Source organism: Psilocybe cubensis, chromosome 11 (assembly GCF_017499595.1).
Source record: "Psilocybe cubensis strain MGC-MH-2018 chromosome 11, whole genome shotgun sequence".
NCBI classification, from domain to species: Eukaryota; Fungi; Basidiomycota; class Agaricomycetes; order Agaricales; family Agrocybaceae; genus Psilocybe; species Psilocybe cubensis.
The window spans coordinates 906593-932985 of NC_063009.1; the positions used below are offsets into that span (position 1 = coordinate 906593).

At 46.4% G+C, this 26393-nt stretch overlaps 11 protein-coding genes across 11 annotated transcripts; 5 read left to right on the plus strand and 6 right to left on the minus strand.

Moving 5' to 3' along the window:
* Positions 1-518: 518 nt before the first annotated feature.
* Positions 519-1562, minus strand: JR316_0011451 (Dehydrogenase orsE; the record flags this gene model as incomplete). Its single annotated transcript, XM_047897106.1, has 1 exon — positions 519-1562. One exon carries the CDS (start codon positions 1560-1562, stop codon positions 519-521), a length of 1044 nt encoding a protein of 347 aa, XP_047743515.1.
* Positions 1563-2927: 1365 nt separating this feature from the next.
* JR316_0011452 (uncharacterized protein) lies at positions 2928-3405 on the plus strand (the record flags this gene model as incomplete). Its single annotated transcript, XM_047897107.1, has 3 exons — positions 2928-3086; positions 3138-3266; positions 3319-3405. 3 exons carry the CDS (start codon positions 2928-2930, stop codon positions 3403-3405), a joined length of 375 nt encoding a protein of 124 aa, XP_047743516.1.
* A 182-nt stretch (positions 3406-3587) lies between these two features.
* On the minus strand, positions 3588-4157 carry JR316_0011453 (Calmodulin-like protein 5; the record flags this gene model as incomplete). Its single annotated transcript, XM_047897108.1, has 4 exons — positions 3588-3611; positions 3667-3677; positions 3746-3826; positions 3902-4157. The coding sequence occupies 4 exons, from the start codon at positions 4155-4157 to the stop codon at positions 3588-3590; spliced, it is 372 nt and encodes a 123-aa protein (XP_047743517.1).
* Positions 4158-6050: 1893 nt separating this feature from the next.
* On the minus strand, positions 6051-9357 carry JR316_0011454 (putative secreted glycosidase; the record flags this gene model as incomplete). Its single annotated transcript, XM_047897109.1, has 16 exons — positions 6051-6447; positions 6550-6699; positions 6762-6852; positions 6913-7015; positions 7081-7242; positions 7300-7409; positions 7470-7488; positions 7541-7676; positions 7730-7763; positions 7828-7931; positions 7996-8084; positions 8141-8548; positions 8600-8817; positions 8870-9086; positions 9138-9166; positions 9222-9357. 16 exons carry the CDS (start codon positions 9355-9357, stop codon positions 6051-6053), a joined length of 2403 nt encoding a protein of 800 aa, XP_047743518.1.
* A 732-nt stretch (positions 9358-10089) lies between these two features.
* On the plus strand, positions 10090-10683 carry JR316_0011455 (uncharacterized protein; the record flags this gene model as incomplete). Its single annotated transcript, XM_047897110.1, has 3 exons — positions 10090-10200; positions 10258-10389; positions 10444-10683. 3 exons carry the CDS (start codon positions 10090-10092, stop codon positions 10681-10683), a joined length of 483 nt encoding a protein of 160 aa, XP_047743519.1.
* Positions 10684-11423: 740 nt separating this feature from the next.
* On the plus strand, positions 11424-12489 carry JR316_0011456 (putative xyloglucan-specific endo-beta-1,4-glucanase A; the record flags this gene model as incomplete). Its single annotated transcript, XM_047897111.1, has 6 exons — positions 11424-11532; positions 11586-11815; positions 11877-12088; positions 12143-12248; positions 12309-12403; positions 12462-12489. The coding sequence occupies 6 exons, from the start codon at positions 11424-11426 to the stop codon at positions 12487-12489; spliced, it is 780 nt and encodes a 259-aa protein (XP_047743520.1).
* Positions 12490-12561: 72 nt separating this feature from the next.
* JR316_0011457 (Glutathione S-transferase-like protein ustS) lies at positions 12562-13390 on the minus strand (the record flags this gene model as incomplete). The annotated part of the gene is made up of 2 exons (XM_047897112.1): positions 12562-13246; positions 13314-13390. The coding sequence occupies 2 exons, from the start codon at positions 13388-13390 to the stop codon at positions 12562-12564; spliced, it is 762 nt and encodes a 253-aa protein (XP_047743521.1).
* A 2985-nt stretch (positions 13391-16375) lies between these two features.
* Positions 16376-17621, plus strand: JR316_0011458 (uncharacterized protein; the record flags this gene model as incomplete). The annotated part of the gene is made up of 6 exons (XM_047897113.1): positions 16376-16445; positions 16510-16753; positions 16810-16846; positions 16895-16973; positions 17031-17344; positions 17403-17621. The coding sequence occupies 6 exons, from the start codon at positions 16376-16378 to the stop codon at positions 17619-17621; spliced, it is 963 nt and encodes a 320-aa protein (XP_047743522.1).
* A 583-nt stretch (positions 17622-18204) lies between these two features.
* Positions 18205-19900, minus strand: JR316_0011459 (Wiskott-Aldrich syndrome protein-like protein 1; the record flags this gene model as incomplete). The annotated part of the gene is made up of 3 exons (XM_047897114.1): positions 18205-19403; positions 19458-19545; positions 19595-19900. The coding sequence occupies 3 exons, from the start codon at positions 19898-19900 to the stop codon at positions 18205-18207; spliced, it is 1593 nt and encodes a 530-aa protein (XP_047743523.1).
* A 1118-nt stretch (positions 19901-21018) lies between these two features.
* JR316_0011460 (uncharacterized protein) lies at positions 21019-23306 on the minus strand (the record flags this gene model as incomplete). Its single annotated transcript, XM_047897115.1, has 10 exons — positions 21019-21330; positions 21390-21626; positions 21691-21760; positions 21817-21955; positions 22017-22206; positions 22276-22430; positions 22485-22527; positions 22585-22882; positions 22939-23025; positions 23080-23306. The coding sequence occupies 10 exons, from the start codon at positions 23304-23306 to the stop codon at positions 21019-21021; spliced, it is 1758 nt and encodes a 585-aa protein (XP_047743524.1).
* Positions 23307-23684: 378 nt separating this feature from the next.
* On the plus strand, positions 23685-25360 carry JR316_0011461 (Protein mlo2; the record flags this gene model as incomplete). Its single annotated transcript, XM_047897116.1, has 8 exons — positions 23685-23797; positions 23860-23955; positions 24158-24221; positions 24283-24348; positions 24409-24915; positions 24965-25043; positions 25096-25186; positions 25243-25360. The coding sequence occupies 8 exons, from the start codon at positions 23685-23687 to the stop codon at positions 25358-25360; spliced, it is 1134 nt and encodes a 377-aa protein (XP_047743525.1).
* Between the last annotated feature and the right edge of the window lie 1033 nt (positions 25361-26393).

Below are 26393 nucleotides of genomic sequence, written 5' to 3' on the forward strand. Positions count from 1 at the left end.
CCGATAAAATCACAGTGTCGCTGTCTGGAATTTACGAGCGTCGCAGTGGGGCTCCAGGTGTCGTCATACTAACAGTTCGGGGGCTCGTGCAGTACTTCCAAAGTGAGGAAAAAGACCGGCCGTTTGACCGACGATTCACAAATAGCGCCAAAATGGCGAATCCTGATGATAGCCTCCTAGTCTTAACACTAAGGTTCTAGTTTTGCTACGCCAGATATCCTCATTGACGTGGAAAGTATCGATGATTCATTGGAAGAGTCAAGAAACAACATTGTCCAAAAACTCGACCAACAAAGATTCAATTTGGTTAATGCTACGTAATGAAGCCATATTTGGTAGAGATTTGACTCATAAATGGTTCTTTTGAACAAACTCTTTCAGATTTGACAGACAACTCTATATCTGGTAATAAACTATCGGCTTGCTTTCTTGCACTCAAGAAATTATTTAAACCATCGTTCTCTCCCTTCCAATACATCGAAACATATCATTGCACTTCGGAATGAACGACATAATAATCAGAGCTCAACTACTATTTTCGCTCCACTGACTCCGTTTTTCCACTCATCCAACGCCTTTGGGAGAGAGCGCAACCCTCCTGCAACAAGTTGGACTCTTGGACTTGGTACAATCTCTCCTGTTGCCAGTTTCCCTTCTAACCAATCCGTGAAAACGAATTGAATGAACTCTGCGGTTGCTTCAGGTGAATCCATAGGTGGAATGACAAACTTGACCTCGATACCGTCTGCTTTGGGTGTGTCGGATTGTATAGGAGGCGCGTGAGCCACTTTCGCGATGCCCTCCCCCTTGACCTTGAGAAGCACATCCAAAGTACTATGGAGGTCCCCAATGGCATGGTATGCTGACTGAACCGAAACACCATCTTCCTTAATGGCATTGGCAATCTTGTCAACGACTTCTGCGTCCTTGTAATCAAACAAACGCGTCGCGCCGAGGCTGTTGAGGTATGCGTGGTGTTTCTCGCTTGCTGTTACGTAGGTGGTGAAGCCTAACAGTCGCGCGGCCTGGACGACAACGCTTCCAACGCTGGACGCGCCTCCCCAGATTATAAGCCCCTTTTTGTCCGCAGGGGTGAACTTGGTGTTACGGGGCAAACCAAGCTGATACCACCCAGCCCATGCTGTAAGAACGGCTAAAGGAAGTACAGTCGCCTCGGCGAAACTGATCGCGTCTGGCAGTGGCGTGACCGTAGACGCAGGGACGAGTACGCGCTCTTGGAATGCGCCATAGTCTGGTGCGCCCTTTGACGCGAATGACGCGGAGACGCCTAGAACGCGCGTGCCCAATTTCACGTTATCTGCTACGTTGGAGCCCTTTGCGATGATGACTCCTGCGTAGTCGCTACCTATGGTGGCTGGGTATACGTCGACGAACACCCCGATTAAGAATCGGTAGTAGTCGATTGGGTTTATGGCGATGGCCTTGACTTGAATCAGGAGCTCGTCGGGTCCAGGGGTAGGAGTAGGGCGCTCTACGAATTCAAGTGGTGATCCTTTTGACGGAATCACGGCAGCAAGGTGATGTGTTGCTGAAGAAGGCATGACGCGATGAAAATCTGAGACTGGTGTGTTCGAGTTGTTGAATATCCTGCTGGTCTACTTGCTCCTCGTCCTATGTTTTATAGGGTCTAGGAACGGTTCTTTTATTATTATTTCGAGCTATCGTATGTCGACTTCATCTTCGACGTACCTTGTGAAGTTTTTGTCATCTTCGTCCAGTTCAGCTGAGTAATATCCCGGGCCCAGCTTTATCAACCCCTTGATTTGGTGCCCAAGTCTATCCTCATTTAACCAACTGCACTTCAAAAATACCGATTACATACTTCACGGGTGCCGGGTAGTACACAAGGCACGTCGAAACGAACAGCGAAACTCACACCACGGCTTTCATCGTCGTTGCTCAAACTCTTCGTCATCACCATCTTCCTATCGCACCCCATACTCGCCGCAGCAACGTCTCTGTCTGCTTACAATTCCACTCGATTTGAAGTAAGCTTGTTTTTAATTTGGATTGAACGCCAGCAATTGACGTGCCACTCTGGGATTTGCGGGCATCAAGGTGTAGGTGATTGAATGTAAAGGGATGAGAAGTCGTTGGACAGTCTTTATATGTCATGACAAAAAGATTACTATCGCTTCTAGTCTCATTTCTCGAGGCAATTAGTCTCTCTTGACCGTGAATTTTCCAATCACGGAAATTTTTAATGACTGGTAAAAGGGAACATTGTTTATCGATTCAAGTGATAGTAAGCCTTATCTAGATCATTACCTCTATTTCCCTCTATTTTTCTTCCCCTATACATTTTGGTGGCCTTCCGAATTTTTGTTTGACTTTACATTGCTTTCATTCTTCCGCTCATATACAATCTCCAGCAAAACTGCTCTGTTTTCCAGAACAATGCCACTTGCGCGAAGTCACCTGTCGACAATTGGAATTCATTGATTCAAGTACGAACCAAGAGCTTCCCATGGTCGAACGGATTGTTATCCGTCGAGCCCGATTCGAAGCCGGAACTGACGGGCGCCTATAAAGAACTAGCACCAAACAGTGAGCAGTCATCTCAACGTTAACAATCGTATCCAAGGTTCCGGTCGGAATGTAAGAAGTACCACAGAGAGATCTACATGATTCCCATCTACATACACCGCACGGGCGCAGTCCACTGGAGGAGCCCGACAGCTCAATTATGGCTCGTAAAGCAGTGTGTGGCTGTGTGGCGCAGTATGTCATCAGACGGCGATGACATTTATAGGGGCCTCGATCGCCTGTTATCTAATCTGGAGCATCGGTGACAGTGCTCCTCCAGATTCCAGAACGTCATCTTGCTCCAGCACTGCCCCAGTCTGGCTTTATAAAAGGCCTCCTTCTTAGCTACGTTCAGATCCATTCGCAAATCTTATCCTACAATGTCCAATATCGTGCAGAACGTCAAATCCAAGCTCTCTGGATCCCACTCAAGCGGTGACCAAAATACTACCCAGCCTACTGCTCAAAATAACGAAGTGAAAGGCAACGCTGGGAAGGAGTCGAGCGAGCCTACATTCTCTATCCTTCCTCATCCTGCTGTGCGTCTCCTGTTTAATTCATCTAAATCACCTATTGATCTGGAATAACAGAAAACAAACGATCCTGCTGATCTACAGCCCCCTGGTGGGCTCCGTCATAACGGCCCTATGGATGCATTCAACACTCCAGGACCATTCATCCCTAAAGAAGACATGAAGAACAACCTGCCCGCACCTCTAGTGTGTATAATTTTCTTTTGTGCTGCTGCATTGACTAACCGTTTTTTGTTAGAGCCGGGAAGAGCTACATGCAAAACAGGCTTCGCTTCGCGCTGAGGAAGCACCAGGACATGGTACCCAGCAAGGAAATATACTCTAGGCTGCGGATGACACTTACATTATAACCCCTGAACTACCTCCATTAATTGTACCATAGAGCTTGATTAATTTCATTGCGGCCATATTTACATTTCTGAGTTGCGACTGAGCGATGCAGAATGACTCTAAGGAGTTATTTCTGCTACGCGCTTCCAAATAATAATAAAGGCATACTAATTATAATCACTTTGAAAGTCCCCCAACCATCTGAAAAAGTTCTAAGCATCAGATTTAAATTTCTACAAAAACATTTGAAACATACCTTCTTAAATTCTGTGTTAGTGAAAGTACCATATTAGTCAAAAAATTGTGTACGCTGAAGAAACACGACGATCACGCACCCGTGAAGTTGATCTCCTTGTCACCATCCAGGTCGGCTTCGCTGATCATCATGTCAAGTTCGTCCTTTGTTAACTTTTCCCCTGGGTAACCACGAATCCACACATCCACTTTCTGTAGTAACTTTGCCACCAAACACAAGGCAAACAAAAACTCACCTAGGTTCTTCATAACCTGCGCCAGCTCATCCACACTAATCTTGCCACTTGAATCCTTATCAAACACGCTGAACGCGTAGTACAGCTCCGAGTCCTCCCCGAACGGCGCCGCGCCCGCGAGCTTGGGCGAAAGCGGGTTGCGGTCCATGAGGTCGACGAACTCGTCGAATTCGATAGTGCCGTTGTGGTCCGTGTCGATCTCGCGCAGGATCGCGCTGAGCTCTTGCTCCGTCGGCGTCCGCCCGAGCGCACCCATGACGTCTGCGAGCTCGTGGGCGTTTATCGTGCCGCTGTGGTCTGTTTTATGTGTACAACGAGGTGAACGCGCGCGGAAGATCGGAGAATGGAGGAGGATGAGCCACCTTTGTCGAATAGATTGAATGCATCTCTGTATGCTGGAAGATAGCATTTTAGCGCTCGTGGTTTTTTGCATTTGGGATAAGGGGTGTGTTTTGGCCGCTTACAATTGAGAGTTTCTGTTGGGTGACGAGCGCGGTTGAGGTATCAGGCGTTTGACGGTGATGTAGGGTCAGGATGATAGCAAGTGAAGGCGTAGATAATCAACCAGTCAATATTCCGAAATTTATCAACATCTATGCTTGAACGAGGTTTGAAACCTCATACAAACAGAAAGATGTCGCAGTGACAGAAAGCAGAAGGACAAGCACCTTCTGACTACAGCACATCATACATCGATAAGAGCAAAAAACGCTTATCAGATATGGCAGAACTAGGGCGTCAATTTGCAAAAAAAAAACACGCACAAGTTTCGAAGACATGATGATATCGACTTCCTTCAACTTCTAGGTCAGCTCTTCGTGGATCTGGGGTGGCCGGTGTGGAGTTGGAGTAGCTCTGAACGGCTTTAGTGATGGTGGTACTGGATAAGGAGGGACAAGGGGTTGATCTACATCAGGGTGGACCTAACACCAAGATTCATTTGGACAATGGTTTCGTCACGACAAGCGTGTGTCCACTGAACGCCGTTCGCCCACCCGATTTTCCAGATCACGTGGGTGTTTAGCTCGCGGCAGATGGCGGCTGGTTCAACATCCTCTTGGCATCCACCAAGACACCTCGTCAGGTTTACTTATGTCTCTGAGATGGACATGTAGTTACTGTAAAGCGCCATATACTCACGGCACTTAGAACGCGATTCTAACCAAACGGAGTCATCATCAAACATCCCTAAACATGTGTTGTGGTTGACCGCGTGAATCGAAGTGGACTTGGACACGATTGTTCAAATTGGCATCGTTTCTAGGTAATTCAAACATTATACTATTGACACACTCAGCTGCATTAGCTCTAGAAATGAAATTAAGGACAGAATATAGTCATACTATTCATATTGTAGAGTGTTTAAAAGGAAATCTTGTGCAATCATTAAGAAGAACTTAAAGACTATTTCAACTGATCACTTCCGTTCTCCAACAAGAGGTTGGTAACAATCGCGTTCTAAGTGCCGTTAGTATATGGCGCTTTACAGTAACTACATGTCCATCTCAGAGACATAAGTAAACCTGACGAGGTGTCTTGGTGGATGCCAAGAGGATGTTGAACCAGCCACCATCTGCCGCGAGCTAAACACCCACGTGATCTGGAAAATCGGGTGGGCGAACGGCGTTCAGTCGTGTGTCCAAAACAGAGTTCTGTGCTCGGTCAACTACTAAGGAAGTAGGTTTTTACCTAAAAGGAAAATCGCTACCGCCCAACATGATTGAACGCGCTCATAACGAACGTTCTTGAGTAAGATTGCAGCGAAAGTGAAGTTGAGAATAGCATAGACACTGGTGCTTGGCGCTTGCAGATCATCGATGTTGCAAAGTCACTGTGATCAACCTGGCTGGAGATAAGGCGGCTGGATATGGATTGACAGTGTTGCCGGCCAACACGGGGCATATACCCTGCAACGAGCGCTACTCTCTGTATCATAAATATGCTGCTGAATGCGGAACCGAAAGACGACTACAAAGCTACTGATTCTCATGCCTCAATTATCACCTAGTTGGCAGCTAGAACTCAAGATATAGATTCGAATGCATTGAAAGCGCAAGGTTTATCTTTCAATATACATTTAATAAACATAGTACATGCAAAGAAAGCTAAAGAGAAGATGTAGTTGCATTTAAATTGTAAATTGTTCTTTTTAGAACCCTCCACTTTCAAGAGACGAAGGTAAAGAATTCGACGCCGACCCACAGCCATCTGTTCGTGGAGTGGCGCCCACCGTGATCACGATCTGACCACCTCCAACGAGATCGTCGAACTGGATCCAGCACACAGAACTGCTCGCCTTGCCTTTGATAGTGACGCTCTGCACATACAACCGGCTTCCTGTAGGAGGAGCCTTGACAAGCGTGGCCGGGTCAAAGCCGGAAACGGTGACAGTCGTGTCAGTGCCGAGGAGGCCGTTGTGCAAAGTATACGAGGATAAAAACGGCGTCGAGAGCAGCAACTGGCGAGATGCAGGAACTGGGTACAAACCGAGGAGGTGGAAGATAAGAAGCGCTGCCATTGCCCCCGAGTCGTCATTGCCTGGTATACTATGGAAGGAGAATGGATAGATTAAAAAAAAAGTTTAAAAATTGGTGTGTGCATGTGCATTAGAATGAGAATATGGCCCATTCTAAAAACAACACACTCACCCTCCCGTCCCAGTGTTGTAGTTCCCATAGACTACTTGCCTTACGCGGAGAGCCGTGAGATCCGGGCGGTTTGCGTAGTGGTATGCCCAAGGGATTTGGAAGGATGGTTCATTGCCAGCTTGGAAATAACCTTTAGAGAAGTAAGTGTCCCTGTGGAGGCCACGAGAGTCAGAGTTTAACACATAAAAACATGCGACTTCATGTTTGCTCACGTTCTGTTGATGAACACAGAATTTCCTCCCATAAGCCGAATGATGGTGGACATGGAATGTGGAGCAAAGAAGCTCATCTCCCACGAGGAAGCTAGAACACGGAGGAAAGAGACTTTTAGAGCCTGGCGTTCTGATCAGAAGAAAGACTAACATTCATAGAAGCCAACGTTATTATCAGTCCCTCTGGCACATGAGTGAGGTGTAGGGTCCACGGGCGAACACGCGTCAGGAGGGCTAAACGCAAAAGTCCCATTCTGGGATGGAAACGGCCAGGATTCAGTACGTGATATCCAAAATGCAGGACAAAAATATCACCCACAGGGTACCTTCGCTGGGCGAATCCTGAAAATCCGTTGCTCGTCACGCTAGGATCCCAATGATTCACAAAGTTCATGGAGCGGTTGGTGTATTTCGTTATATCTCCCGATGTTTTATTCAAGGCTTTAGCTGCTTGCCGTACTGCAAAGTCTCCCACTGCATACTGTATGTTTTTTGAACTTAGTACTGCATTGTCAACTATGGAAAACTTGCGCTCTACCTCAAATGCCCGAGAGGCTTCTCGCGTGGGCAACCCAGTCGATCCCGAAGGATCAACCCAATCCGTGGGGATGTACCCAAAAGTTTTCCAGGCAGTATTCTGGCGACCAACTGAAGCCCACAGCGGTTATTTAAAAACGCCGACAAGATGGCGTGAAAAGAAAACTGTACCTGTATACCAGTCAGGTGGCTATAGACACAAAAATTAGATTGATCAATTTGGCTTTGTTAGAGCAACGTACAGTGTTTTCAGCGGTGTCGACAAGCGCTTGGTAGAGATCGTTTATGGGAACTCCTAGCTGAGAAGCACGGCCTCCGTACTTGACAGCAAAGTCTCCCAGAATCGGCATTCCGTCGGATCCTCCTTGCACATATCCACTGAAATGTTCTCATGAGTCAAGAGCGGATAGGGGCGTTCGGGTATTACAGACGCTTTAGTATTAGATCGACATTCAGGAATGTATCCTAAAAGAACCATCGGCCAAGTCAGAGGGTTAATAATTGCTCAGGGCAGGAAGGTTAATCAAACCTGTGTTGCGCCATCCATCTACGTAGGCATTAACTATTTCGGCCCATTCAAATGGGGAGAGAAGAGAAAGAAGGGGATGGACTGTGCGGAATGTGTCCCATGAGCTGCGAATTAATGAAAGAAGATAAAAAAGGGACCACTCATCGGCAGTCAAAAGGAAAGACTTACCAAAAGAGAGAATCATAGAACGGGTACGCTGAAGTCCAGTAAGGGTTCTCGTTAGTCATATTCGCAGGAACTAATGATGCGCGATAGAGCTAGTGAAAGACTGTGTCAGATATACGAAAGCATCCTTCAACTTTGAGCCGCTGACCGATGAATACAAAAGTTGTACGATAGTGGGATTTTCAGATGCCACGTTCGTTGCGACTCTACTGAGAACATCCTGCCACTTGGATTTGGAGGCTTGTTGGACGGCATTCCAATCCCAAGTCGGTACTTCTGACTCCGCGTTTGAGCACGCCTGGTTAGCGCTAATGAAAGAAACTCCGAAACGAACGGTCACTGAAGACGAGTTGAAAGCGAACAGACCGCCCGCCTGGATAGGATTTGTACTCGAACTATAGGGATAATTCAGTGATGTGTTTCCTGACGTTACGAATATTGAGGCTGGCGCTTTGGTCGAAGAAGCATACGTGCCGAATTGCGTGAGAGAAGAAGGTGCGGAAGGCTGCACAAAGTCGTAACAGGCAAACGCCGTATAATTACTTGGACCGTAACTCTACGAACACTGGATTATTACTGGGGTATACATGCAAAATGTTACACATACCTGTAGAAATGTACCGCCAAGCTTGACCCTGCCACTTGGTGCAATTGAGATGGATCCGCCTTGGAAAGAGCGTCCTAAATCGTTGGTAAGATCTGCTACTAGGAAATTTGTACCGCTCGTCGGAAAAGTGAACCGGATTAGGCCTGCTCTTCTGGTGGACGTTGTTTCTATTTGTATCCCGTTTGTAAAAGTTGTCGTAAAATATCCAGGAGATGCAGCTGAGAAGGGGTTATATAAGATAAGATGAGTAATATTGCACAAAACACGTACCATCTTTGCCAGCTGCTCGAAGCGCAGCACGGAATGTTATTCCTACTGGACATGATAGAAAAGAGCAATTGTTTAAAGGAAACAATGGAAATATTCCGTATCCTCCTGCGGCATTCCCGCCGGTGCCTTCATCGTGCATCAAAGATATCCCTGTGATTGAAGCGTTCCCAGATTTATAGCCTGCCTGGCGCGGAGTGGTGCTAACATCGATTCCAACCTAACTGATATAAGTACAACTAAAAAGACATATAAGAAAAGGAAAATATACCTTGGCCATAGCATGAGGAATTGCGGAGCCTGAAGCTCTCGTCACACATTGAACCGAAAAGAGAAGGCAATAAGCAGGTCGCACCAGGAAATGCATTTCCGCTTGAAGCTGTCCCGATAAACAAATTAACGAGTGAAGTGTAGTCTGTTGCTGCAAATGAACCCGGAGATTGGCTGAACACGAGAAGGCATAACAAAGAGCATAGTGAACTGAAACGCATGAGGAGCGAGGTTCATTTGGACACTTCAGAGCGCTTCATCTTTTTAAAGGCAACCAACCCGCCATTTGCTAGACCTGATACCTTCCATGAAGCCCGGACCTGTTCAACGGCCCCACCTGATTCTATCCCAATTTTGTATGATAAAATCCACGAAAAAAGCACTCGTCGAACCAGGGTTGAGTCATGCCGTCGCGTTCTTGCACATTCCAGGTCCCTCAATCGTACGAACGTGGCCGGAAAAAGGTTCTATGACATGAAATTTATGATGTTTTATCTGGAAGATGCAAGTATTTCTGCTTGAAGAAGTCGTAGAAGTCTGTCGCATCTGTTTCGTCACTTCGTATCTGGTGACGGTCGCTGGCAAAAGCCATATGGATGTCTTCACGTGTCGACGGGTAGATGCACCATTTGCCGTAAAGAAGGATGCGTCAGACTGTACGTTGACGCTTCCATAACGGCATATTTGCATTATATTTTACGCAGGAATGATAAATCTGTATGATTTTAGATGAGACAGTCGTAGAGGTCAAGTTTCAACTTGGAATTCAAGTTCAGCCTCGCCTTAGCCCAGCATCAAGCCGAACATCAAGCCGGTTTATTTGTTCTATATGTGTTTGCCAAATACGATCACGTTTATGACAAAATATGTTTCTCTTCTGCGTCATAGCTTGTCTGAGTGCCTTTGTATATAACTTCGGCGTCTAACTATGGTCTCCTTCAATATACTTCGCTATGGACAGTGGAACATCACCGAGTGGACCTGATTCCGAATCTTCTAGCGTATACCCCGTCCAAAGGCACGCAGGAAAAGTCGGTTATGGTCCCAATTTTGCTTCAGGAGCGGTACGGTCTTGATGAGTCGTGCGCGCAGCTCAGTTTAATCTAACGATTTCACCACAGGGTCTCGTAGACAGGCTGACTGGTCTCGCCACCGAGATTAAAGGAAAGGCAACACATAATCCTGCAATGGTGCACCATGGACATGAAATATTCACGGGAGAAGCAAAACGAAAGAAGATTCTAGGAATCGACGTAAGATCATTTCTTTCTCTCATCATGATCTATTGGCAAAATGTCTCTACATAGGATCCCGACCCAGCATTTGATACAGGAAGAGATTCCAAAAAGAAATCATCAGGTCCTACCACTTCAAACCCTCCGACTGGCACAGTTGCTTCAGGTGCAGATCCTAATGCCCCGAACGCTCCTTCTTCTGCATCAGTCACAAGGAGTTCCAAAGAGCATGTTCCTGAGGCCATCAATCTAGCAGGTCCAGAGCATGTCAGTGATATGGGGTCATCAGTAGAACATTTGAAGCACTCTTAATGTGTCTCGATTATAATGTCCCTTATGACAATGGGCATGTATTGATATCTACCTTGCATTTATACATCGTTCCGCTCCGTTCTGGATTGCGCGTTCTGGATTGCGTCGGCGACATCGGAACTGTAAAGAGTAGAAAATGTTCAACATATTTTTTGACTTCCATCGGCGTAAAACTCAGACAGGCGTGTTCAGTGGAGAGTGCGGATCTTTGGCAAGTACCATCTATTTTCATCCTCCTTTCTGCTGAAGGGAGTACAAAAATAGATCCACGTAAAGTTGGTGAACTGGAGGTCATGCATTCATGCCCCGTTCGCCTTCCATCATCCTGATAAACCTCGGATAACTTGTTTCTGTTCTTGCGATGGCTCCATTTCGCTCCCGTTTTACTGAATTCTGTTCATCAATAATTCGATCATCCGACCTTTGAAAGTAGGCTCATTTTGACGGACGAGCATTGGCAACGTGAAGCCGTGCTTTTGTCGACTCTTGCTTCTTTCCGCCTCATGACCCAATGAACGACTAACAAATACCTTTTTGATGATTTTCTGCTTTTCCGGGCCGCCTTTCTCCTCCACCCTGTGCTTTGGCTAAATCCTCTTTCTATGTATGACCCTTCCCGGATGGAAAGGGCACAATTTCGGTATCGTGTTGCGGAGAAATGTTAATGGAATACCCACTCGTAATACCTTTAAAAGAGCGAAAAACACAGGAGTCGGTGCATCCGTTCGTCACGATAAATCATGTTCTCGAAGAAATTGCTGGTCTTCCTCAGCCTTGTCCCATTCATCTTCGCCGCACCAATCGACGAGCTCAACAAGAGGCAGTCGATTGACACGTCGTCGCATTGTGGTGGGTATACATATCACAGGTAGCCCAGATGAGGCTATTGACGAAATGAACAGGTCAATGGGACAGCGTGACAGCAGGACAATACTCTTTGCTCCTTGACCAGTGGGGTACTTCGGGTGCAACCTCTGGTTCAGATTGCGCTTCGCTCACTTCTTTGAGCGGAACCACAGTCGCATGGAAGACCACTTGGAAATGGACTGGCGGAAATGGCGTTAAGAGTTTCACCAACATACAACTTAACAATGGATTGAACAAACAGCTCTCTGCTATTAAAAGCATTCCCGTCAGTCATTCATCTCAGATGCCTTTGCCCAGACAATTTTTACATTATTTGGTTATAATAGGCTACCTGGAAGTGGTCTCAGTCTTCTACGGGGACTGTAGTTGCAGATGTAGCTTATGATTTGTTCACTTCTACAACTGCTGGAGGAAGCAACGTCAACGAAATCATGATTTGGCTTGCCAACTACAATGCAGGCCCAATATCGGCCGTTTACAACTCTGACGGTACCCCCAAAGCCGTGGCAAGCAACATTTCTCTTGGTGGACAAACATGGTTAGCATAAGATCATTAATTTTGTCTATTCTGTAATGACTTAACAATCCATAGGAATCTTTACAAGGGATCAAATGGTGCCAATGAAGTCTTTTCGTTCCTACCTGCCAACGGCGGCACGATCACGAGCTTTAGCGCCGACTTGAATACTTTCCTCAAGGTACTTTCGGTGACGGCTAAATTTAGTGACTATGCTAATATGCGTCTTAAACTACTAAAGTACCTTACTGCCAACCAAGGTGTCAGCACATCTCAATTTTTGAAGACGGCTCAGGGAGGAACAGAAGCTACCTCGGGCTCTGCCACTCTCACAACGTAAGATTTGTGTCCAAATTTAATGTGTGGTTAATGACTAACCATCTTTGTTTCTCAGCTCTGCCTTTAGCTTGGTTATCAATTAACTACCTTGATATTTTATCCAAGCGTTTAAGTATGCAAAGAACAGGATACTGGTATTGTTTGTAGCGATGTACTTAAATAACAGTCATCCATTCTTGGAAACTATGGACGTATCTTGCCCATTTACCGTCATCCCAAGTAACGATACGGGCCCAGATATCGTTCTTGCTGGTCGTCTTGATCGTGATAAACCATGCACAAAGCGCCAAGTCCGCAAACGACACTTGGCCATCCGTCAAATACTCGCCTTCCCCAGATTTGTCGCAGGCAGTTTTGAGCATAGTGAGCGTCCCCTTCAATTTACTGAAGGCGGCTTCGCGTTCGGCACCTTGCTTCTCCAGTGATTTCCAGTGTTTCCCCGTGCGCGCTAAGATCCTTGCCTCAAAATCTGTTTTGTCGCCTGGTAGTTTAGCATTGTACAAAGCGGATATTCCCAATTCTTGAAGCGAAAGGAACAGAGCGGGCATAACAAAGTTGTTGAAAATCGACTGGAACGCCTTGGTGTGGGCGGGGAAGAGCTCTCTTCCGGGCGCAGAAGGATACGTATTTTCTAGATACTCGATTATTGGCAAGGAATCGGACAGGTAGATAGGGTGTGAAGGGTCCGTTCGATCGATGATTGCTGGTAGAGTGAAATGCGGCGTTCCATCTGGCTTAATTCCTGTCGGCGGTATGCCGAGAGGTTTGCATGTCGCTTCTATGGCTGTGGTTGAGCACCACTCTGTCCGATATTGGAGTTTTTTGTAGTTGAGCACTAGCCTAAAAGATTCGGTCAGTATTAACCGGATCTATTGATATCGTTGAGACTGAATGATTTCTCTCATACCTGACTTTCCAGGTATTGGGAGAGGTAGGCACAGATAAAGCGGTGCGTATATCATACAAAATTATATCTGTTGGCATGAGTGGCCACAAGGCAGTTCGCAAAATGGAAAGCCAAAACGAAAACCCACGGTTAAATACCAGAGCTTCTGGATTATCTAGCAATGTTTTGAATGCCATGGAGATCAGGAAGTATTCGTTATATCATCGATCGCTCCTTCAGGAATCCTTTCGCATCGGATGAGGCCAGATTTAGAAATGTAATTCACGGTAGCTTGACTTCTCTCTGCTCTAGGCCATGGCCTTACTTAGTGCCGTTCATCCTATATAGAGAGGCATGAGAAACCTGGCATATATCAATACCCAGGACGTACATATGGCAGAGCCCATCCATTTGAGCATCCGATTATAAGAGTGAATAGCAAGAAGTCGACATTGATGTGAGTTGGATGGAGGTTGACGTTGGAAGAATATTTACTTCCTTCTTCTCTTCACTCCGCCTTCGTCAAATTCCACCATACATTTGTTGCTTTACACACTTGACTCCAATGGCAGCGAGATTCCTGAAACCTCGGGCATGGCTTCTTTCCCCGACGAGTCACGACACACTGATACAGTCTTCCGCCGCGGGCGTTTGGATTTACTCGCACAGAACTGTGCGAACCGGTAAACAGACGGAAATGTGACAGTTTCTCCTATCTGTATAGCCTCCTCTGGCTCTCCGTTGAAATTTTTCCATCGTTCAGTAACACCGAATAGTTGATGAGAACGACACACTGTTGGTCGGTGTCCTTGAAAAGTACTTGTGGCCTGCCAGGACAGGGCGGTTGGCGGCACGAATGAATGCAAAAATAATGTTGTGTACGTAATATGTTCTCAGGCTTCGAGCCAACTTACTCCGATCTTACTCCGACACCTTTAATTTCCACTTTTTTCGATGAATTTTCTTCAGTAACCCTTCTTTGCTCGAAGGTATTATATCCCAAGTCCTACCTATGACACAAGAATTATCAAGTTTTCACTGGCTACCACCTTTCAATGCTGCATCTTACGTCGTAGCCAACTTACTACTCACATTTGACTCACATTAAATCTTAGCACCAGGATGCCTTGCCACACGCATCAATAGCGCAGTGTCGAGTTGAATTCATTCAATACTCTCAGGTCTCTCAGCCTTGTACCCCTTCAGGTTTGGCCTCTTCTCTGTCTGTTAATCAAAGCAGCGTGTGTCTCCGTTCTGGAGACATCAGGACTTGAGTCCCAGCCATGTCGAGTGGTGGAAATGCACAACGATCACCATTCAGCGAAATTTGGTTTCAGATTCGTGACTTTGTGGCACCTTCAAACCGATTAAAACAACATGCTCTGACTCGCGAAGTCGACATTTATCTGCAACGATGCACAATTATCACTGTGTAAGTTTCTCATGTCCGCGAAGTAACCCGGTGATTCATGCGTCATTTTTGATGTATTCTCGCTGGATCCGTGAAGACTGGCAATAGAATTGAAAGGTATATTTCGCGACATTAATCCAAATGTTGCATCACAAGAATCAGTTCTGCTTTGTTCCCTTTACAAGCCATCATGATGGTCGAAAAAAGCGGACTCTCAACACGGTGAGTTATTCTTCCTAAATAAAAGCTCTCCTAACTAAACTGCGATCGCATTAGTATCAAAATGGTCGCAATTTATGAAAATAGCAAAAACAGTTGTTCTCCCAACAAACATCAGTTGCTCCGGTATTGATACATGGTCCATTCAACCCCGAATGGGGTAGAAGGTAGTTTGCCTGGCACTACAGATGCGGAAGCTTATGTACTTGACAGCGTACTGACGTAGGCCGACTTTCTCAGCGGATAACTGCTGTGGCCAATGTCATTCAATGACATTTCCCTTGTAAATCCCTCATGACGACCTGAAATTCCTGAAACTTTGACTGCAGTAGTCAGAGAGGACAGCATGTAGCATGTCAGCTTTATTATTCAAAGTCTGCTCGCTCTCATAATGTCCTTCGACTCCATAGCAGAAATTTATGGCAATCAAAGAGTCCTCACGGCGATATAGTCGACATGCCTCTTTACGACGGCTGAAACTTGAAATCGACCTTCACATCGCACAGCTTGTCATGCCACTCGGCTTATTGAGTGACGGTACTGCGGATTCAAGTCGGAAAATTGGGAGCACCTTGAAAATGATTATTGATATTGACACAACGGCGCTCAACGGCCTTACTGGCCTTGCTTTAGCAGCCGGGGTGCATCTTTTAATATTGGGATTGTTGCTATATGTACTCCATTGAATGCCACAACACTCTTCGTTTAACTTAGATGTGAATGATTGTTCACCATCCCTCCTATTTGAAAAAATGGACTCCGGCACGAATTATAATTGAAACGGTAATTCAGCGGCGATCGCGTATAAGACGAAGTGAAAACTGTCGTATCCTGACGGATACGGCGCTGTCGAGAACTTCTTAAAGCGGCATTAATTTCCCAGCGAACTATGATTAAACTGTACGGTTAGACGTCTGACTCCTGGAAGCCAGTATTCGTGATACTACTGATCAACGTTGTTACAGCAATGGAGGCGAGCAGCACTGGTTGGTTTGAATGTTCCTCTAACTCTCATCATGGAGTCAATAATTTAGGGAAAGACTTGGAACCAGCGCTTCCAAAAAGTATGCTTAGAGAGCGCAAGTTTCATCTTTAAAGAGATATGGCCACGCCTGTCGAGCGAGAGAAAAAAATGTCGGCCGTGGTTACCTCGAGTACCTTGTAGGCAAAGGTGAATAAAATTAGTGATCAATCATGGCCCTAGAGCAGCATGTTGTATATTTGACTCTCTTGATGTATTGATTAACACATCTTAATGCCAATCATGGACAGCGGGAATCGATTTAATATGTCCTCATCATCACGAGGGTAGTTGCGCCCAAGGCACAAAATGCTATATCATCTGAGGAACCTTAGCTGAGCTTTGGCTTCATCTTTCCCTTTGCATATTATTCGTTTACGCTCCCTCCTGTGTCCGTCGACGGGTGGTTGATTTTTTTTGGGCGGGATCAGTATGTCGAGTAGTACGATTCGAGCGAATAAGGCCTGTTTCGAAGGCTTGGTGCTTCAGGCTTTGGCGTATGGTGAGATTATGCCCACTCAAGCCCTCAACTGGATGGTCCAGTCTAACTCATAGCCTCAAAATAGGGGCTCTGGTTATGCTTTATATCCAGATAACCCAAGTTCTAGTGCGCCGCCCGAAGCGAAACCGCATGTTTTGGCTCATCACGTTCTATTCGACGGCACTGTTTCCACTAGCTACATTTGCATTTATCGGGAAATTGATCTTCATGGAGAAAATGTATGTCGGGAGCCCAGGCGAGATTATTGACAGTAAAGCATACTATGGAGTTCATTGTGGTGAATGGGCTAATGTTATAAGTCAAGTTTGGTGAGTGTATCTCATGTCTGCCGTCACTACCAATCAGGGCTTATGATAGTATATAGTATAACCATGATCCCTTGGATTGGGGATCTACTCATGGTATGCAGTAAAAGTTGAAATAACTATATGCAACTCATTCGGCCACAGCTATACCGCCTGATGGTGGTTTGGAACTACAAATGGGTTCTGCTTATTGTTCCAGGAGGGCTCTACATTACTCGCTTTGGTAGGTATTCCATAACCACTTCTACGACCCCTATTTAACGATAAATACTCAATATAGGCATGGCTTTCCCGCATCTTCTTACGATGATTAGAACAAACCCCGATAAGGATTTATACGGCTTCATATTTTATGGTCTTTGTGTCGGCCTGAACACGATGGTGACCATAATGATTTGTGTACGCCTTTTCATGATGCGTCATAAAGCAGAGATGGTCCTGGGAAACCTTCAAGCCTCACTGTATAACTCATGCATTTCCATATTTGTCGAAAGCGGGGCGTTCTTCTCGTTGTGGAGTCTTGTCTACCTTTCGTTGAGAGCGAAAAACAGCTGGGCGCAAGATATATTCTTCCAACCATATTCATTTATCTTGGTAAGTGCACAGATATCCAATTTTGAGCGCAGAGTAACATTGACTTTTATCCCCGTAGGCTCTAACAAGGATGCTCATTATTCTGCGAATGGCTCAAGATCGTGCATGGACGAGGGAGATCATCACAGCCGCAGACAACGGGATCCTGGACTGGGAGGTCTCCTCAGTGAACAGCTTGCCGACAAATGTCTCTAAGCCCACTGATGAGATGACTCAGAAGCTCCCTAATAAATTTAGGGAAGACTCGCTGAGCTCGCGCAGCACGATCAGTCCATAGATGCTAAAACCGATGTGCATTTTTCAACCTCCACACATGATCTCTAACCCCCACATTTATTACTGTACATATCGTATCAATAGCACCACCCATCATTCGCTGACCCTACCACACTGCACAAAATTGCATCCCTGTAATAAATATAACTACGCGTTGTTCGAAATAAATACGTCTATCTTAACGAGTCGCGAGAAGTTCCTTACGTAGATGTAACAAGTGCAGCAGTGCAATACGTAGATCATAAACGTTCCTGCTGCGGGCTCTTCTCCATCACTCGCGCCAGGAACGACTTCGACTGATCTACTTCTTTTGCTTTTAAACTCATCAGAGAACCATTTCCTCATTAGGCAGCCATTTGCCTATTTTTGGAATCAATCATTTCGGAGACTCAAAGATTGCGGACGAATGGACAGTGTGCTGGAGGGGTATGGACCCACAGGAACACATACAGATTAATTAGCGCACGGAGAGTTAAATGCAAATTGAAATGAATTGAAATCCAACAATATGTGAAAAAGAACGGAATATTAAAGAATTAAACCGAAAAATCTGGGGAAATCTCCACTGACTAACAATTACTAGCTTAGTCCCAATCTTCATCGTCGTCATCGTCATCGTCGCTATCACCAAGGCGCTTGTTGCGTTCCAACAGTGCAGCCGCGAGAGCGGACGTAAGGTCTCCTCCACCTGCAGCAACAGCAGCACCTCCCGCAGCAGCACCAACAGCAGCACCGGCAGCCAACGTGCTAGACGAACCGGATTCTTGCGCTGGGGAAGCTGTACGACCGGGCCCCGAGTTGGGGGTTGTTTTGCGTAACATTCCAATACCTGCGCCTTGTATAGAAGCCAGAAGGTCGGCGCGGCCTGGTTGCGGTGTAGGGAGACTTGCTTTCAATGACGGAGCGGAACCGTCTGAACCATCTCCCATTGGTGGTGGTGGAGGCGGTGGAGGAGGAGGTGGTCCAGTCCCATAATCTGCAGGAGGTGGTGGGGGCGGAGGAGGTGGCGGAGGAGGAGGTGCAAATCCTTGTTCTGGACGAGCTGGAGGAGGTGGAGGCGGCGGAGGAGGTGGAGGTGCAGCAACAGCGTGATCTTGAGTGGAAACTGCTGCCACAGGTCTGGCAGGAGGAGGCGGGGGTCTTGAGGGCTCTTGCTGTGTCCTTGGCGGAGGTGGAGGCGGGCCACCTCTAGTTTGAGGCGGAGGTGGCCGCGCAGGAGGAGGAGGCGGGCCCGCTTTGGGAGCTTCAGGCCGGCGAACAGGTGGTGGTGGTGGAGCATGCGAAGGGCTGGACTCTTCAGGATTGGGGTCTCTCACGGGTGTTCGTGGAGGCTGGGGGCGGCTGGGAGGTGTTGGGCGAGATGGAGGAGGAGGAGGACCATTTTGGGACCGAGGAGGCGGAGGTGGAGGTGGGGCATGTGAACCAGCGGGCGTATGGGATGCAACGCTTCCGTTTAATGCATGCCCTCTTGATGGAGGAGGCGGTGGTTTCGGCTTTTTCGGTTCTTTAGCCACTGGTTGTGCAGCTTGCTTTTCCGAGTAATCGCGCACAAAGCTCTTGATGTATTCCATTTCACGCGCAACGACGTCAGAGCCTACTTGACCCTCTAAATTTCCCAGAAGAGCTGTCCACGATGGATCTACGCCTTGCGAGGTAAATCCTTTGTCTGCGTCATAACCCATGTGTGCGACGTGAATAAAAGAACCGGACTTGGGTCCAGAGATCATTGACTTGTCGATCTTTCCACCCTTGGAGATTTTTGACTTCTCTGACTTTGGTTTGGCTTGGAATTCCGTGAGATTTTGCAGATCTTCTGAGGGCATAGGATTGTACTCACAAGCTTTGGCACCTTTCTTGTTTTTCACCTTTTTGTGGAACAATTTGGCCTCTGATTCGTCCGCGAATACGAAACCGATCATGCATTTCTAAAGATAATGAGATAATAATAAGCTTCAAGTCGACAAATATACATACATCGCCTGCGAATGAAAGGAAGAAAGCTCTGTCTTGGTTGAGCTCGAACCCACTGTACAACTCATGGTCCCAAATCACTCCGCGTGTTCCATCGAGATCGACCATCTTGAAGTGTGGCGTATCATCGGTAGTATCGATACAGTACACCAAAGCACCCTGCAGGCCAGCATACGACCATTTACTGGGCTGCGGATAGGCATAGTAGATTCGGGCTAAGGCGGCGCAAAGAATCTTGTGGGAAGACTGTGGTACTGTGCTCTTGACTTTTGCTTTCTCATCAGCATTGAGAGTGGACTGAGAAGGCATTTAAAGATGCTCAGATATCTAGAGCACTGCGAGATGGTGATAGTTGAAGAGAAAAGGTCATGGGCGGTGGCACATACACTAGTGGCTCTGACCTTCGCAGCCGCTGCGGCGATGGAATGATGGCAGTGCCGCTCGACGTCACATGTCACTATCAGTCACAAAATTACCACGCGCAGGTGCGCTTGCGGCTTAGACTCGTAGACGCTCCCTTGGCGCCGAGAACAGCGCTTGTAGGCCCCATATATAACCGTTTCTGTGACCCACATTAGCGCTTAGTTCGTCTTAAAACAGGATAATTCGGCAAAAATATACCAAAGTAAAATGCATCCACAGAGAAGCTTATCCAACAATGCAAATTATATTTTACCGATGATGTCGATGGGGGGTCGAGAATGTCTACTGAACACGACTCTCAGATAAATTTGTTCAAGTGCTAATATATGAAGGCATGGGGAGGGGGAGGAGTCACGATCCACATCCACGAGTATAAACAGAGGATTAGGCTATTAGTAGCCCAGATAGCACATGGCATAAATGTATACCAGCAGTTATGTCATACATACTAGTCCAGCGGGACATTTAAATAAACCATGAGTAGATTGCATTACACCGAAAGGCATTCATTCCAAAAGACAGCTTAATGTGAATCGACAATGGCAATGAGGTAAGCCCAGACTGAAGAGAGATCTGCTGAAGAGAGATTGCCTTGTACTTCAGGGTCGGCGGAGGACGTGCATTATGTCAGTGGCAGTGCGTGCACTTCATGATGGCTTTCCGCAAGGACATAACCTCCCTTTGGTCTATAATGATGTTGGGTAGAACAGAACTTGGAACATACCCTGGCCCCGTCTGACTTCTGTTATCAAGTAAAGTTACGAGGCGATTTAACGTCACCATTTTTCCACATAGTCCTCTGTGATTCTCATAGTTGGTAAGTTCTCGTCGAGAACCCAGATAACGGAATGAAGGATGTAAACCGTGGCTGCAGTCAATATGAACAGCGCACGAGAAAGCAAGAGAATAATACCGATGCTCAATGTTCTAGGATTTACAATTGACACCGATGCCGAAGATAGGATTTACACCGGGATACATAAAGGATGTGTGAAACCCTAGCCTTAGAAAGCGGCTTGCGCAGCTGCACGCTCAGCAATAGATCCACGAGGTTCCCAGGCTTTAATGTGTTCGTGTGAGGATTTCACAGTGCCCTCGGGGGCACCCCATGCACCACCTCCCGGGGTTTCAATCACCAATTGATCGCCTTTGCCCATCCATACAGTAGCCTTTCCACCAATGTTAATGTTTCGTGTGCGTAAATCAGATTTTTCGTCCAAGTCGCCATCTTCTTGACGACACTTCTTGATCCAGGTATTTCGCCCTAATGCGCCGGGACCGCCGCCTTCCAGACCATATGGCTGTCGTGTGCGTCGCTTGATAGAGGTGTGGAAGCGTCAGATAAAGGTTGGGGAATAAATATACAAATACGCACTTCAGATAGTATAGATACTTGCATTGGCTCCAGGAATTCAATAGAACGGATTACACCTTCCCCACCATGCCATTTACCGACCCCTCCAGAGCCAGAGCGAAGTCCAAACTCATGGAGCATGACGGGATATCTTCTCTCCAGAATTTCTACGTCACCAATGCGAGTGTTCGTGATATGAGTGTGGACACCATCTGTGCCATGCCAGCCAGGTCCTGCTCCAGATCCACCTGCGATTGTCTAAGTAGCGCGAAGCAATAGGTCATGAGACGTGCTGGTTGGAAGTGTTAAGATAGCACACTACCTCATAGTAGCCCCAACCCGCTATACTGTTTCCGTCTTTGTCCTTGCCGCCGGCTCCGAAAGTGAGGTTGCTATTGGTTTCATCAGGCAAAAGGCGCTGGAGGAAATATTACTTAAGGGCGCTTACTTCGTACACCCCTGACTGGCAGCCGCAGCATGGAAGGCTTTGAGAACGACATCAACAATACGTTGAGAAGTCAGCACATTCCCTCCACAAACCGCAGCTGTGCGAGAAGGTGCCAAGAGAGATTTCTGGGGAATTTTAACTGAAATAGAACATCGCTTGTTCAGCGTAAATTCGGCTACGGTACACAATGCGAAACTCACTTTCAAGTGGGACGAGACACCCTGCATTTAGTGGAATATCAAGATCAAGCATAGCTCGCATGCAATAAATTACTGCTGAATGGACTACAGAGATTGGCGAGTTGAGATTTCCACGGACTTCACATCCAGTTCCTTCAAAGTCCAGCACTGCAGAACCATTGGATTCATCAATTTCTACTTTTAATTGAATCTGGAAATTTTAAGATTAAAAGAAGTCAGAAAATACCCCCCAAAAGTAAAATGCCTATAGAACACGCACTGGTGATCCATCATCAAGATAGTCAACCGCGGATAGCATATTTGTACCAGCGCGCTTTGCAACATCCTTTAATAGATTTCGGACAGACATTTCTGCGTTATTGCGGATATGGTACATATATTCTTGCACGGTCTCGAGTCCATAGTCGTCGACAACTGAGGACCACATTGTCATTAATAAAACCATAAACAGTGCCTATTAAAACTCACTAGCATGAATCAATTGAATTCCTTTGTGGTTCGCTGCTATTTGCTAAGATTTAATGATATTAGTATTAATGAAGGATTAACATCTAGTTATGATCCTTACCGCTTTCAAATCACTCTCTACATCGCGGATGTTGCGGCAGCCCGAGCTTCCAGGATACTGGCTAGGCTTTGTGACCATATAGTCGATCAGACCATCTCTATCAAAAATGCCTCCATTGACTATCTTGAAGCTGACGATTTCAGCTCCTTCTTCAAAGATGTTGACAGACGTGGGTGGCATTGACCCAGGTAGAATGCCGCCTATATCTGCATGATGGCCGCGTGATGCAGTAAAGAATATAATCTCCTTTGATTTAGAGTCAAAAACTGGCGTGATGATAGTTATATCTGGCAAATGGCTAAAAGGAAGCGTCATGGATTCAAGGGGCCTTGAAACGGACAGAATATCACATACGATCCACCGGCATGAGGAGAATTTGTCATAAGAACATCGCCTTCTTTGAGTGAGCCTCCGTAGAGGTTCATCTGATACTTTACAGCACTGATCAAAATCTTTGATCAGAAAAGACAGGGGCTACGGTGGCATTGTACTTACAAGCTCATGGAGCCAAGGTGGATGGGAATAAAGGGTGCATTTGCGACCAGATCGCCGTCTGGAGCGAAAAGAGCACAGGAAAAGTCGAGACGTTCCTTGATATTGGTGCTGATCGATGTTTGTTGCAACGACCGACCCATAGCTTCTGCTACGCTCATGAATCGATTAGCGAATAGAGTGAGCAAGATGGGGTCTGGCCCATTGCTAGGAGTCTTCCTTCCCGACATTGTGATGATAGCGTTGAATGAGACGAGATTGGAGCATGGAGCGTTGGTCTTATAAATCTGCACTCAGATTTCCGTACTCGTTCCGGATCATCCGTGGCCATTATTCAAGGCCTGCCTTCGAAAACCGAAACACATCGCTCAGAAAATGACTACGAAGGTCTAAAATGTCCAGCAATATGGATATTGGATGGCAACAATGATTGAAACTGGATGGTTGGTGGAGAAGGAAGAGAAGCGTCGGTGACTGAGAGGCGGGTCAACGGGCCGGCTAAGGCCGTACTCCTGACGGTGTTTATGTTTTGTGTGTTTCTTGCTCTCAACTACCACATACGCTTTGCAATCTATACGCTCGTTTGGACCGAATAATATCTTATCCGAATGGCCTCCACTCTTTCGGAATACCTTGACTCTCAGGACGAATTGGTCAAAGAGGCTGCGCTTGCTCTCCCACATCAGTTTTCTCAATGTACCTACTCCTTGGGGCCCCTCAGGTATGGATATTTGGCATGGAAGTATGTCTTGTCCGGACCGACTCGCTAACGTATATGTCAAGACAAGCGGTGTATCTTTGTACAACGTGTCCAGAGGCTCGCGGACTATGCGCTGCTTGTTCAGTAGCCTGCCATACTGATCATGAGCAAGTCGAACTGTATGTTCCGGAATTCCACTTTTCTCACCTATCAATAACTGACGCCGACAATACGCCGCCGACCACTCAGCTTTCCGAAAAGAAATTTTCGTTGCGACTGTCCGACAGTGGTGATCAGTCATAACTGTACCCTGCATCCCAAACTAGAGGAAGAAAATGTTCAAAACCAATATGGTCAGAATTTCAGAGGTATTTTTTGCAGGTGCGGGCGGCCTTACGATCCCAAGACGGAGTTAGAGACCATGATTCAATGTCTTGCTTGCGAAGTACGTTGGTTCCTGGTTTTCAGCATCAAGACCGAGTACCAACCTTCTTTTTAATGAAAAGGATTGGTTTCACGAGTCATGTTGCAACCTTCGTGAAAGACCAAGTTCGAGAGCTAACACCCCGGAAGTGCAACCAGACCAAAAAATCCCTGAGAAGCCATTGATAGATCAATCAATTGAAGACCAGCAATCCGGTAACGAAATAGGTGGAGACGCGGCATCAGAAACTTCGTCTTCGGGTCTTCCTCCACCTCTCATCACCGGTGACGAGTATGAGAGTTTTGTTTGTGGTTCTTGCACCTCTCGGAATCCTACCTTAAAACGTTGGGCGGGAACTTGCGGCGCTATGATGGTTGTTCGTGACACGCCTTCGGACCCATGGCGCCGCCTGAATGGTCCGTCCAAGGTAGGAGCAGAGCTTATTCAAATAGATGACCCCCAATCTGCAACTTTTGTTCTCGGGACTAAACGCCCTTTGTCTCCTTCGGCTGGGGAAGGACCGGAAACGAAACGCGTGAAAAACATCTCTGATGAGACAATTTCCACAACTCCATCGTGTCTTGCACCAGACCCTGTACCTTTGGCGCAAAAGATATTCGCAGAAATGGAATCGAGGGAGTCAGCTCCCTCTTTAGGCGCTGGTGATGTGTTTTTCACACTTGGATTTAAGGAAAGATGGTGCCAATGCGACTTGGTTAGAACGTTCTTGGCGTGATGCAATGAAGTCAACTAACCTTTTCTAGTGTTTTCCACCTTTAAAAATGGAACCCTATCTTCTACACGACGAAGAGACATACGAACCACCAGAGGATCCCGATTCAGGTTTCCCTATATTTCCCATACTTGATTTTCTATACTAATATAGTGGAAAAAGGACTATCTCTCGAAGAGTTGGGTATGCGCGCACTGTCGCGATTACCACGCGACAAGGCCATAGATGGAATACATGCTTTCAATGAAATGAGGTATGTCATATTTTCTCAAGCTCTTCGGTCAGAAGAAGGGAACCTCATGTACTTAGGAACGATCTGGTGAAATTCCTGCGCCCGTTTGCACAAGACGGAAAAGTGGTGAACGAAACCGATGTCCGGGACTTTTTTGCTTCTTTGAAAGAGGCTGCAAAGAAAGGCCGCGAATGATACATCTCTTATCTTTCTCCAAGTTATCTCATCTACGTTCACACACAGGTTATATGTTTTGTTGGTGTTGTATTGTTAATTGCTTGCTGCTGATACACTATGTTGACATAGTTCTTTATTTTTGGTGACGACTGCGTAAAGCCATTGCTTCCATGCGTTCAGGGGTGTAAATCGCGTTTCTTCTCATGGCATGCTTATTTTGAGTTGTGTTCCTCAATGGTTTATGGTCTCCTTTCTTCTTTTGTTGCGAATAGCCACTCTTATAAATCAATCACTCTCCCTCTATGTCACGAAGTTTGATGAAAGTATTCAAAGAGGATGCTTGTGCGGAGATGAGCTATACTTGGTAAGCGTCATTACTACTTCTGCGTATAATTTCGCATCTAATGAACTTTGACACTGTACAATGTGTGACAACCTTGATATCGAGGACGTTTCGAGACCAAACCCTTGCCCCGTCTGGTTTGCGCTCATGACACCAATAATACACATACACGGTTTAATGGTTTTGGTGGAAGATTTTTTTTTTCAGGGATCAGGGCAATTGATGATATTCTGATGAAGGCTGCGGAAATTTCTTTGGAGAGACGGCTTGCTCTACACGAACGTTGTACCCAGGCGGGAACGGGGGGCCGCAATTACTCCCTCAACAAGTATCGTGTGGATATTTTCCGGATGACTTTCGCGTGGGTTTCGATGGGTGGCAACCAATGACCCTCGACTGTGCAAATCTCCTGCTGCTCCGTCAATGCAGAGTCTATGTGATTTTGCTGTGGTGTAGATAAGACTCGACCGTGAACGAGTTCTCTAGCCAAGTAATCGTCCTAGCCAAGTACTTCATCAGCCTTGGCAATATAGTGTCGGTCCCGGATGCAAGGGCATTGGGTACTGTGTTATAATTAAATGCTGCCTTCGAAGCATGTAGAAATGCCAGTGGAGGTTGTCTGGCCTTTGTGCTCAGCTCAGATAAAGGGGACTTGAACAAGCTTTCAATTGTATTTAAAAATTAAGATTGCAATCCATGGACCCCGCT